This window comes from Misgurnus anguillicaudatus, chromosome 14 (genome assembly GCF_027580225.2).
Source record: "Misgurnus anguillicaudatus chromosome 14, ASM2758022v2, whole genome shotgun sequence".
Classification (NCBI taxonomy): Eukaryota; Metazoa; Chordata; class Actinopteri; order Cypriniformes; family Cobitidae; genus Misgurnus; species Misgurnus anguillicaudatus.
In genome coordinates this window covers 28995239-29008262 of record NC_073350.2, presented here as the reverse complement: position 1 = coordinate 29008262, position 13024 = coordinate 28995239, and the positions used below count along the sequence as shown (strand labels likewise).

The window sequence follows — 13024 nt, the reverse complement described above, 5'->3', positions numbered from 1 at the left end:
TTGTTTAGAGTCCTTTGAAACTGCAATTTTATACTGCATTAAAACAGTTAAGTGTTGGGGTCCATTAAAGTCCATTAAAATGAGAAAAATCCTGGAATGTTTTTTTATCAAAAACATAATTTCTTCTCGACTGAACAAAGAAAGACATCAACATTTTGGATGACATGGTGGTGAGTAAATTATCTGGATTTTTTTTTTTTAAATGGACTAATCCTTGAAGAACCGTTTCACTTATGAACATATGTCAATACTTACAGCTCAAGGAAGAGGTAGTACTCTTTCCTCGTCTCATAGACATCCACCAGCTGGAGGATATTAGGGTGTTTCACCCTGTTGAAGACAGATTAACATTAAGAGAGTGTGTCGCACACATTTCACATATAGCAGATGTAGCAGATATGGATGCTGCTTAAAACATTTCGCATTGCAAAAATTAATTAAAGGGCCCATATTTCGTGGCTAAAAGCATATTATTTGTGCACATTTAGTGTAATACAATGGTCTTTATGGTCTAATATTTTTATTAGTGTAATATTCTAATATCTTGTTTTATTTAACTATTTGATTTTTGTACTGATAAAATGGTTGGGTGTGTAATATGTCTTTTTCTATTTTTATTCTGTAAGGCATCTTGAAAGCCCCCAATAACAAATTAAATTTATTATTATTATTATTAAATATTTTATATATATTTTTGGTATAAATTGACCTGTTATTCCAAACAATCTTAAATGTCTTATTAGTAAAAAACACAAGTCAGCATCATAATCATATTTGAAAGACGATTTATTTTCTTTGCAAATAGCAACTTTCTGTTTTTAACTTGTAGCTTTCCCATTACTGTATGGACATGGAAAATAAATCAGGCCACTGTATTAATCTGCTGATTTCATGCATTGAAGGCACTTTATGTATGTTTATGCAATCAAAAGAGAAGGGCAACTAAAGGTGAACTCATAAGAAATGCTCAGTCTAAAAATGACTTTATATCTATGTGTTCCCTTTCAGTCGGTCACTACGACGTCACGTCGATGACCGACGAATTGGGAGCTCGCTAGAGAGACCAATCTGCTTCGAGTGTAACTAGAAAGAGCCAATGAACATTGGCATGCAGTATTTGCATATGCCGGCCACGCCCCGCCGGGGGAGTATACATACAGCCGGCAGCTGAACTGCATTTCACTCTTCGCTTCGGAGCCGAGCAGTTGTGTTCTGTTCCTGCTAAAGAGTTGGAGAGAGAGCTTTTGTTTCTTTGTTGGCGATTCAGCACTGTAGTGGTGCCGGCTGTTTTACCTTCTTGTGACTTGGCTGGTTACCCCTATTAGCTTCAGCAAAGAGTGAATTTCCTCTAAAAGAGTTGCACGGGGGTTTTTTGCGTCTTTTTAAAGACAGCATTTCCCCCGTGTTCACGGGTGTGTTCGCGTCTTTTTAAAGATGGCTTTCCACCCGTGTGTTTCTGGATGCGGCAGATATTTGGCGCCTACGGATGGTCACGATCGCTGCATGACGTGCATGGGGTTGGCACACGCGGAGGCAGCGTTCGTGGATGGTTCATGTTCCCATTGCGGGAATATGTCCATCGCGGTCTTGCGGTCGAGACTCTGCTACCTAAAGAGGGGTGGAGTTCCCATTCCGTTGCCCCGGTCAAAGCCGCCCCCCGCGGGGCGTGCCGCGTCGGGCTCGGAGTGTTCCGACCTGAGGATTACAGTGAGGAATCCCGCGGCTGGGCAACAACCCACCGAGGCTCCTCACTCCTCAAGGCTGCAGCCAGTAGAGTTGCCGGGGGAAGCTGGCGGGCTACCTTCGGGCGCACCGTCCCTATCCTTCGGGTCTCCCGTAGATGACCGGATGTCAGTCGCGGCATCGGAGGGTGAGCTTGTCGGCTCCGCGGACGAGGATGAGGAGGCGTTGCCACCTTCGGGGCGGGTGGCGCGTTCCGATTCCGACCCGGAAATGATGGCTATGCTCGGCCGGGCAGCCGCGGAGGTCGGGCTTGAGTGGTCTCCACCACCAGAGCCTGGTCCCTCTAGGCTGGATGATTGGTTCCTTGGGGCTGCTCGCGCTGCACCGCAGCGCTCCCCGCAGGTGCCTTTCTTCCCGGAAGTGCATGAGGAGCTTACGAGATCGTGGACGGCACCTTTTACTGCCCGAAACCGGTCTCGCATCTCCTCCCCCCTCACCACCCTCCAGGGGGGGGCAGTTAAAGGGTACATGGCGGTTCCCTCGGTGGAGCGGTCGGTCGCGATGCAACTGTGTCCGGCCACCGCCTCTACATGGCGGGATAAGCCTGTGCTCCCCTCGCGGGCTTGTCAGCACTCGTCCAGTCTAACTGGCAGTGCCTATCGGGCTTGTGGGGAGGCTGCCTCCGCTCTCCACGCTATGGCCTTACTGCAGGTCCATCAGGCCAAGGCGCTGAAGGATCTGCATGAGGGTGGTCATGACCCCGCAGTTCTGGCTGAGCTGCGCACTGCGACGGACCTGGCGCTTCGTGCGACTAAGGTTACGTCACAGTCCCGGGGCCGTGCGATGTCCACTCTCGTGGTCCAGGAACGTCATCTTTGGCTGTGCCTGGCAGATATGCGAGACGCCGAGAAGATCCGCTTCCTGAATGCCCCCATATCCCAGGCCGGCCTCTTCGGCGACGCGGTCGAGAGCTTCGCTCAGCAGTTTTCGGCCGCTCAAAAGCAGACTGAGGCTATTCGACACATCCTGCCCCGGCGCCAAGCAGCTGCACCTCCGCCGGTTGCAGTGCCTCAGCCAGCTCGTCGCCGAGGGCGTCCCCCTTCGTCCGCCCCTGCTCCTGCACAGCAACCTAAACGGCGTCGTGGAGCCGGGCGTGGGAGGGCTGCCCAGCCCGTCCAGCCTCCTGTGAAACCTGGCGGCAAGCACAAGGGGAAGCGGCCCTGAGACGGGCGACCTAGAGGTGTCGAGGACTGCTCTTCAGGATGTGGTGACCGCACCACTCCCTCCCCCGGAAGAGGGCCGGGTGGAAAATCCTATGTTTTTTGTTTCTGTTCCGCCGCTGGCTTTTCAGCCGGCGGTACCCAAAATTTCAAAGAAAGAGCAGTTTCCCCCATCTCTAGGTCTTCAGAGGGCTCGGAGGACGGCGGACAATGTGTACCTGTCTCGTCTTCAGCCACCTCTCGCGCCAGTGGACACGATTGGGCGTTCGAGGGACTCAACAGAGGGTCTTCACGTTCCTTCTGTCCAAATATGGAGTCAGGTCAGTGCCAAAACACGCACTCACACCCCACTTCGGGCATCTACGGAGAGCCCCGGCCTCAGCACCTGGACTCCATCGAGCTGCCCCTCCCCGGGTACGTCTGTGGTGCCGATGAGTCCGCTGGTCCGGTGTTTGGGGGCGTGGTTAACCCTTCCCAACCCGTCTCGCTGGCTCCTTCGCACCGTCAGACTCGGCTATGCGATTCAATTCGCCCGGCGCCCGCCGAAGTTCAAGGGCATCCACTTCACTGCAGTGAGACGTGCGGATGCTCACGTTTTGCGGGCAGAGATTGCCGTCCTTCTGGCGAAGGACGCAATAGAGCCGGTCCCTCCAGCCGATATGAGGTCGGGTTTTTACAGCCCTTACTTCATTGTGCCCAAGAAGGGAGGAGGGTTACGACCGATCCTGGACCTGCGTGCACTGAACAAAGCACTTCACAAGATGCCGTTCAAGATGCTAACGCAGAAACGCATCTTCGAGTGCGTCCGTCCCCACGATTGGTTTGCAGCTATCGACCTGAAGGACGCGTACTTTCATGTTTCGATTCTTCCCCGACACAGACCATTTCTGCGTTTTGCGTTCGAGGGACAAGCATATCAGTACAAAGTTCTCCCCTTCGGGCTGTCCCTATCTCCCCGCGTCTTCACGAAGGTCGCGGAGGGGGCCCTTGCCCCCATGAGGGAGCAGGGCGTTCGCATTCTCAATTACCTCGACGACTGGCTGATCTTGGCACAGTCTCGGGAGCAGTTGTGTGTCCACAGGGACATGGTGCTCAGGCACCTTGCCCATTTGGGCCTTCGGGTCAACTGGGAGAAGAGCAAACTTGCACCCGTGCAGCAGATCTCTTATCTCGGTATGGAACTGGACTCGGTTGCCCAAACGGCACGTCTCACACAAGAGCGTGCCCAGTCAATGTTGAACTGCTTGAATTTATTCAAACGCAGGACGGTGGTTCCTCTGAAATTATTTCAGAGGCTCCTGGGGCATATGGCAGCCGCAGCGGCCGTAACGCCGCTTGGGCTGCTTCATATGAGGCCACTCCAGCATTGGCTACACGACCGAGTCCCGAGATGGGCGTGGCGGCGCGGCACCCATCGTGTGCAGGTCACATCAGCTTGCCGCCTCACCTTCGTCCCGTGGACGGACCCGTCATTTCTTCGGGCCGGTGTGCCCTTAGAACAGGTGTCCAGGCATACTGTTGTATTCACAGATGCTTCAACCACGGGTTGGGGGGCCACGTGCAACGGGCATGCAGTCTCCGGGGTCTGGACGGGTCCCCAGCTGCACTGGCACATCAATTGCCTCGAGTTGTTGGCAGTACGTCTTGCATTGAGCCGACTGAAGTGTTGGTTACGAGGCAAAGACGTACTAGTCCGCACAGACAGCACTGCAACCGTAGCATATGTCAACCGCCAAGGTGGTGTACGCTCTCGGCGCATGTCTCAACTCGCCCGCCATCTCCTTCTGTGGAGTCAGAAGCATCTGAGGTCGCTTCGAGCCATTCACATCCCGGGCACATTGAATCACGCAGCAGACGAGCTCTCGCGGGCATCACTCCCAGGCGAATGGCGACTCCACCCCCAGACGGTCCAGCTGATTTGGGGTCGGTTCGGAGCTGCACAGGTGGACCTGTTCGCGTCTCCAGAAACCACCCACTGCCACTTGTTTTACTCCCTGACCGAGGGGACACTCGGCACGGACGCACTGGCTCACAGCTGGCCGCGGGGCATGCGCAAATATGCGTTTCCCCCAGTGAGGCTTCTTGCACAAACGTTGTGCAAAGTCAGGGAGGACGAGGAGCAGGTGCTGCTAGTTGCACCGTACTGGCCCAACCGTACCTGGTTCCCGGAACTAGTTCTCCTTGCGACAGGCCCTCCCTGGCGCATTCCTCTGAGGAGAGATCTCCTCTCTCAGAGACAGGGCATCCTGTGGCACCCGCGCCCGGACCTCTGGAAACTCCATGTGTGGTCCCTGGACGGGACGCGGAGGTTCTGAGTGGCCTACCCCAGCAGGTAGTGCACACCATCACTTCAGCACGAGCACCGTCTACGAGACAGGTGTATGCTTTGAAGTGGAACCTGTTCAGCGAGTGGTGTTCTCTCCATCGAGAGGACCCCCGGAAATGCTCGGTCGGTGTCGTGCTTTTGTTCTTACAACAGGGGTTGGAGCGTCGCCTGTCCCCCTCCACCCTTAAGGTGTATGTTGCTGCAATCTCTGCCCACCACGACTCCATAGCAGGTAAGTCGGTGGGCATGCACGACCTGGTCATCAGGTTCCTTAGGGGGGCGAGAAGGTTAAATCCACCTCGTCCTCCATCTATACCCTCTTGGGACCTATCCTTGGTGCTTAAAGCACTCCAGGGGGCCCCTTTTGAGCCGTTGCAGTCTGTGCAGCTTAAGTTTCTGTCTATGAAGACTCTGCTCCTGGCAGCGTTGGCCTCGATAAAGAGAGTAGGGGACCTGCACGCCTTTTCGGTCGACGATTCGTGCCTCGAGTTCGGCCCGGCTGATTCTTATGTGATTTTGAGACCTCGGCCTGGCTACGTGCCCAAGGTTCCTACCACTCCCTTTAAGGATCAGGTTGTGAACTTGCAAGCGCTGCCCCTGGAGGAGGCAGATCCAGCCCTGGCCTTGCTCTGTCCCGTCCGTGCTTTACGTATATACGTGGACCGAACGCATAGCCTCAGGACCTCAGAGCAGCTCTTTGTCTGCTATGGGGGACAGCAAAAGGGGAAAGCTGTCTCCAAGCAGAGGATGTCGCACTGGATAGTGGACGCCATCACCCTGGCTTATCAAGCTCAGGGTTCGCCATGCCCTCTCAGACTGCGAGCTCACTCAACTAGAAGTGTGGCTTCCTCCTGGGCCTTAGCGCGTGGTGCCTCCCTATCGGACATTTGTAGAGCTGCGGGCTGGGCGACCCCTAACACGTTCGCTAGGTTTTATAGCCTCCGTGTCGAGCCGGTATCCTCCCGGGTTCTCACCCTAACGGGATAAGGGCTCGGAGAGACCCGGCCCGAGTGTCGGCTTGCAGCGCCATTAGGGCGCTAGTTTGGTGCCAGAAGTTCCCTTGTAAACTCTACCACTTCCTCCAACGCCTTAGCGTCAGATGTGGCGGAGCGTCTGGCGCTGGCCTTCCTTTGGTGAATTCATGTAAGCCCTTGTTAGGCCTGGCGTCCATACGTAGCGACCTTTGGATTCCCGTGTGTGTATTTCCGTGGTATAGCTGGAACCACGTTTCCCTGGCAGAACTTCTCTGCCGTCTCCGGGCGATGTAGCCTCTTTGTACACCCCAGAGACTTCACGTACAGTGAAAACCCTTTTGCGGTTATTTCATTTTGTTTTTCCACAGTAGAGCCCCCTAAGAGGCTGTGGTTTCCGCAGCGTTCCATTACCGCCGGAATGGTTACGCTTCCCGGTGTTAAGTGCCACTGTTTGGGTTATAGGAACAGCACTGGCCGGCTTCCTTGCGTAAGCCCTGTCTTGGCGACTCTATAGCAAGAGTCCAAGAGGCTTACGCAGGACACTGGAAGGGGCAGCCACCGTGGCGCTTTGGTAGGGGTTCCCAATTCGTCGGTCATCGACGTGACGTCGTAGTGACCGACTGAAAGGGAACGTCTCGGTTACGGATGTAACCCTCGTTCCCTGAAGGCAGGGAACGGAGACGTCACGTCCCCTCGCCACGGCTACTGTACCATTGTTGAGACGGCCGGGTTCTTATGCTCGGCTCCTCAGCGAAAAATGAAATGCAGTTCAGCTGCCGGCTGTATTTATACTCCCCCGGCGGGGCGTGGCCGGCATATGCAAATACTGCATGCCAATGTTCATTGGCTCTTTCTAGTTACACTCGAAGCAGATTGGTCTCTCTAGCGAGCTCCCAATTCGTCGGTCATCGACGTGACGTCTCCGTTCCCTGCCTTCAGGGAACGAGGGTTACATCCGTAACCGAGACGTTATTTATGAGCTGATGTGATTTGTTAGGAGGGACAGAAGCACACAACTGCAGTATCAAAGTGCCATTAGAGATCTTGATGATGCGCTTATGGTAGATAAATCTCCTGGAGGTGCATACGTAAGTAGACTATCTTTCAGACCTTGCTCAATAAAAGATTAACAAATTACATCATTTGCAAAGTAAATTGATTTGCAAAGTTGCAGAGTTTGTATTATTAAATAACTTTTTTCATTAAAATATTATTTAAATCAATTTTACAGTAGTAAACGTCAGCACAAAGATCTGTGCACAAATCATCCTGAAGGGAAAAGAGAAAGCCTAATAGAGCTTTACTTTTCATTATTCGCAAATGAAAAGTTAAAAAAATATGATCTTTGCTATCTTAAATCGGATGAAATCTCAAACTATGATTCTAAAAGTGTGGACTATGATTCATTTTAAGAAGGAAAACGTTCGTAACTCACCATCTTCAGGATAAGAATCTCATTCTTCGCAGCCTTCCGCACTTTCCTTCCATCTTTTTTGAGGAATTTTTTGCAGGTGTACATTTTCAGCGTGTTCTTATCCTTTGCCCTGAAGATTTCACAGAACTCCTCCCTTTAAAAGAAATCAATTTTACATTAGGCTTTAATCTAAAGAGGTCATTCAAGGTTCAAACTCATGACCATTGTGTTGGTACTGCCTTGCTACCAGTTGACCTACCAGTTAATTAAATTTTTTGTTAGACTACTGTTAAAGCGATAGTTCACCAAAAATGAAAGTTATCATTTACTAAATCTCATGTTGTTATAACCTGTATAAGGGTCAATGACGTGACGTTAATTATTTTGTGTCCGTATGGATAAATTAAATGTAGTAAAATTTCAAAATAAATTTACAGATTACTTGCATACATTCTCTTTTTTCAGGACCAAGTCAAAAATTTCTGGTTTTATTTAATTTTAAAAGAATATTTGGGTGATAATTGCAAAAATGTCAATGTGGTCTAACCAGTCTGTGTCAATTGGTTTAACAATTTTTTTAAATTAAAATATAAATATATTCATAACATTTAATGTGGAATAAAATATAATCATCTAGTTTAGAGTAATATGATTTTTTTACATACATTTTTACATAATTTGTGAAATTTCTGGTTTTATTTAATTTTAAAAGAATATTTGGGGGATAATTGCAAAAATGTCAATGTGTTGTAACCGGTCTGTGTCAATTGGTTTAACATTTTTTTTTATATAAATATAAATATATTCACAACATTTAATGTGGAATAAAATATAATCATCTAGTTTAGTGTAATATGTTTTTTTACATACATTTTTACATCATTTGTCAAAGATTATTTCGAAAACAGAGCTGTTTTCAGCATATGTCAGGACAAATATTACAAAAACGCATTAAATTTACATTTAGAAATATCTAATAAAATTATATTTAAAAATTTTTTTGATGATTACACTTACATGCCATCAAGGTGGATAAAATATTTAATATTTCTCATTCTTTGGCGCAATTGGCGGTTACACCATTTGACATTTTCAAGTCCATTCAGTCTTAACTTTCATAAAAATGGTGCAAATGTAATTTTTATTGCATAAAATTAACATAAATACACTGTGCATTGAAATAAAACCTAATGCATGCTTTAAAAAAAGTTTTAACATTTTTTTTTTATTTCTTATCTTGTTTTTGTCACTGACCCATAAATTTCTTTTTTTCTGATGAACCTGAAGAAATATATTTTAAGGCATGTTTGTGACCAAACCGTTTGTGAGCCCCATTTACTTCCATAGTAGGAATAAAGAGTACTATGGAAGTGAATTGGGCTCACAAACTATTTAATTTCAAACATTAAATATCTTTCTTCAGGTTCATCAGAACAAAGAAATTCATACAGGTTTGTAACAACATGAGAGTGAGTAAATGATGACAGAATTTTTTTTGTTTGAACTACCCCTTTAAGGCCAAAGACCAAATAAGAAACAATTATCAAGTCGAATATTCTCATGTAGGAATTTCTAACATGCCGAAATGAAGGGAATTAATTATATATCTATCAAAATGTACTTACGATTTAACAATCTGCCCCAGATCATATTTGTCTGTGATTTCTGTAGGACTGCTGTAGTCCTTCTTTTCACCAGGTTTTAAACAGCTGAATGGCATGGCCCACCCTGCCCTCAAGAGAGAGAGAGAAAGAGAGAGAGAAAGAAAGAGAGAGAGAGATTAGGGTATGGAGCAAGTAATGAAAGCTGGTAATGTATTGTTCATTGTGTGACCCCTTCAAGGAATTTTTCATTATTATGCATATTTACAATCCAGTACAAAACTGTTTATTTAAGGTAAAGCAGTCAGAGGGACTAATGAGAGAGAGAGAGAGAGAGAGAGAGAGAGAGAGAGAGACTAAATTCCCTCTGTTAACATGTCTCTCTGCTTATGTAGTATGGAGTCAGTCCGGATAGAGAGCAACTGTGTGATCATGGTCAAAGGAAAGTGAAGATGAAGACAAATGTAAAGTCTTTGTGAGCTTTTTAACCACACTTACAAACTAAAATCACTTCTCTTCTCCCCAGCCAGGATAAATTCAATTAGACAGCACTCTCTCGCTCGCTCTGTTGCTGCAAGTGGGACTAGTTTATAGCCAGACTAATTGGCAGAAGATGTGTTTGTATTTATGAAAACTTACATTGCACGCAGAGAAAATTAAGAACTAAATAACTTTTGGATTTCTGCTGAGTAGAGATTTCCCACAATTTACCTGAATAAACAACAATTATAAGTTGTGAAGATTAACATATTTTATAAGACTAAATTTGATGGGGTAGTCATATTTACAACTGCTGTAAACAAAGTTGGTCTATAAATTAGATGCTAACATAAGCATACATTTAACTAAATGGCATTTTGTCTGTTTCACCACACAGCCAAAAACTCCACACAAACTATACAAAAAACAACATGTTTGTATAGAAAACGACACCAAAAAGTGTATTCGTTCTGTATCCCCCTATACTTGTGAATTGTCCTGCCATTGGTGCTGATTTAGATCGGCCATCTGTACAAACGGTACGTCACGGAGTATGCAACACTAGTCAGAGTCACGACTGCCAGTGCGAATGCAACCAGTAAAATGGTACTGGGGAATAGTAAGTTCTTAAATTAGTGATTAGTGACCCAAACTAAGTGGTCCGAAAGCCCCTTTACATATTGTGGCTTTAAAGTCCCCGTGAACTGTAAGTCGCGATGGACTTTACTTCCGTGTTGTGCCATATTTTTGAGTAAAACAGAATATCACGTGAGGAAAATAGTGGGCGTGGCTTGCGTTTTCCACTGTGCTTTGATTGGATATAGAAAAATAGGCATAGCTGTCTAGCTGGCGTCATTAAATAATGATCATCGCAAGAGAGTAAAAGTACATTTTCAGATTTTGATTGAAGTTTATGAGGGCACATGAATAAAAAAATGACTTATACTTATAAATTATTTATAATAAATAAAAATGGTCAGTTTTGATTTCAGTGGGTCATTTATTTTATTCTTTGGCACTATGTGAAGTACTTCTGCTGTGCTCTTTTTCCCCGCCAGCATTTTTTATGATTTTCACAAAAGTTTGATGCCTCCCAGAAAATGCTCTTCTTTAAATATATAAACATAAAAGAACAGACCCTCTGCTTTCAAAAAAAAACAAAAACATTTCATCCTACCTTTATTGGTTTCTCTTTTTTATCACCTCTCAAATATGGGTAGGCTTCTTTAAAACTTTTGAGCAAAAAGCTGAGATAATTCAATTTTTGTGAAAGACTTTTGATAGAGATCAGATGCAGAGCGATCCTTAAAACTTAGACGACATACAGCTGTTTGTCCTAGGGCGATACTTCCGAGTTTTATAAGTTGCGGTGGATAATAGCGGTATTGTGGATGGACGAGATAACTCGTCAATGGCGGGGAAAGAGTTAAAGGCGGTGTTCATGATCTCTGAAAGCTACTGTTGACATTTGAAATCACCTAAACAAACAAGCCCCTATCCCAATAAAATCTGGACCTTCCTTTGATAGACCTGCCCCACACATACGCAACCCAGGCAACGATGTCGGTTAGTAGACACTAGGAATGTAACGGTTCTCAGTAAAGAATCAAATTGTCCCATTATCCTCCCACGGTTCGGGACGCACGTGCACCGTGTTTGATCCGACCACGCATTTCTAATATAGTTTGGTGAAAAACAACGCATAAAACCGCTAATGTATGCTTCTGAATAAGCTCTGCATGTGTGTAGATGAGAGTACCTGTCCAATCAACTCGAAGTATGCAAATCTGTTGCCAACCTAACAGTTCCTCAAGTGTTGGTGTGTGTGGTGCGGACCGTTTAGCGAGCCAAGCGAAGGAGATAAGACGCTAAGCACCGCCAGCTTCATTTAAGTCTACTGCAGTAGCGATGCTCAAGAAAACGTGGACAAAACTGTAAAATTTGCGAGTGCTGTATGCTCAATGCAATACATCTAATATGAAGAGTCGGTCATCACCAGGGTGTTGATAGCACGTGATCGCAGGTGAGACAGAAACAGCACACATTGCCATCTGTGTTTAAATATTAAGTAAATTTGGTAGTACATGTAGTATAAACAAGTGCTCTTAAGTGAAAATGTTTTTATTTTTGTAAAGAAGCCTGTTGTGACCAAAGTATACAAAAACTTACCAAAAACCGTGACCCTACAACCGTGATACACACCCAACCATGAGGTATTTGAACCGTTACACACCTAGTAGACACGCCTCTTACTGCTAATTGGCTACAAGTGTAGTCGGCCCGACTCCCTCTTCCAAAGGGATTTTCAAAAATCATGCACCCTGCCTTTAAAGCACATTTATAGCTAAATCTATCCACACCCGTATGCTTTGATATTATAAACAAAGCATAAAGGGCCTTTTGGTATGAACACACACAGTATATGCAGAATTGTCATTTATGAATCCAGCTTGCACATCTTTGGTAAAGGCAGATATGGAGATCAATACTCTTAGATGCTTCACAGACGCCTGTGAGAACCAGCCAATACCTTTAGCGACATTCTGCTGACTTTGCTTAGAAAAAAAGATTCATCTGCCACCCTCGATTAATTTTTTCCTTATTTGTGCATGACGTGCAGATAAAATTTTGCCTCAAATCAATTAACTTTACAGAGCAATCTCAGTTGAACTTGAGAATTAGAAGAATAAGGATCAGTAAAATAATTATGATTCTGTTGGTGTAAAATACGCCTGGTGTCACAAATAAGACTATAACAAGAATATAACATTATGTTCTTTTATAATTTTTTTGGTTCCAAAACAAGGTTTTAATTTTTTTATGCATTCCAATTAATAGCAATCAAACTGCAGTTCGTTTGTTTTGATTAAAGCCTTCATAACTAAAAAATACAGCTAAGTAGCACAATAAAAACATGATAACATAATAATAAACATGTTTTGACAAAAAAATAAAACCTGAGTTATCTCGATATGGAACCAAACTCTTCAATTATTTTTCAAGAACAGCCACATGAACATCTCATTTAGGATATTAGTAAAGTCATATTTGGGATGATCGAATAGTGAGTTTAATTATTTTGGTGAATTATTATGTTAAATGGCAAATTAAGTTACATGCTGAGGTGACTTATTAGGCAAATTATACATTAGATAAAGTTCCACTTCCCAATAAAATATAAATGAAATCATGGTACTGTGTATTATAAAACGGCTCGTTCTGATTCTTCATTCTGATTGGTTGAAACGCGTTCTAAGCCGTAATAAAATACCCTGGTAAACCCACGGTTCAGACCGCATCACAAGTATCACTGCGCTATTTATGAA

The 13024-nt window shown here is 45.5% G+C and overlaps 1 protein-coding gene across 3 annotated transcripts in view; it reads right to left on the bottom strand.

Moving 5' to 3' along the window:
* The window catches only part of camkvb (CaM kinase-like vesicle-associated b), a 51664-nt gene that overhangs the window by 10883 nt on the left and 27757 nt on the right, over nucleotides 1-13024 (bottom strand). For 2 of the 3 annotated variants that reach the window (XM_055184507.2, XM_055184508.2), the window contains exons 2-4: nucleotides 9243-9345; nucleotides 7640-7771; nucleotides 256-330 (exon numbers count right to left, since the gene is read on the bottom strand). In XM_055184507.2, the coding sequence (XP_055040482.1) occupies nucleotides 256-330; nucleotides 7640-7771; nucleotides 9243-9337 (302 nt within the window). In that variant the 5' untranslated portion in view covers nucleotides 9338-9345. Of the gene's footprint in view, nucleotides 1-255; nucleotides 331-7639; nucleotides 7772-9242; nucleotides 9351-13024 lie in introns of all 3 variants that reach the window. The other variant, XM_055184506.2, reaches the window with a different exon arrangement.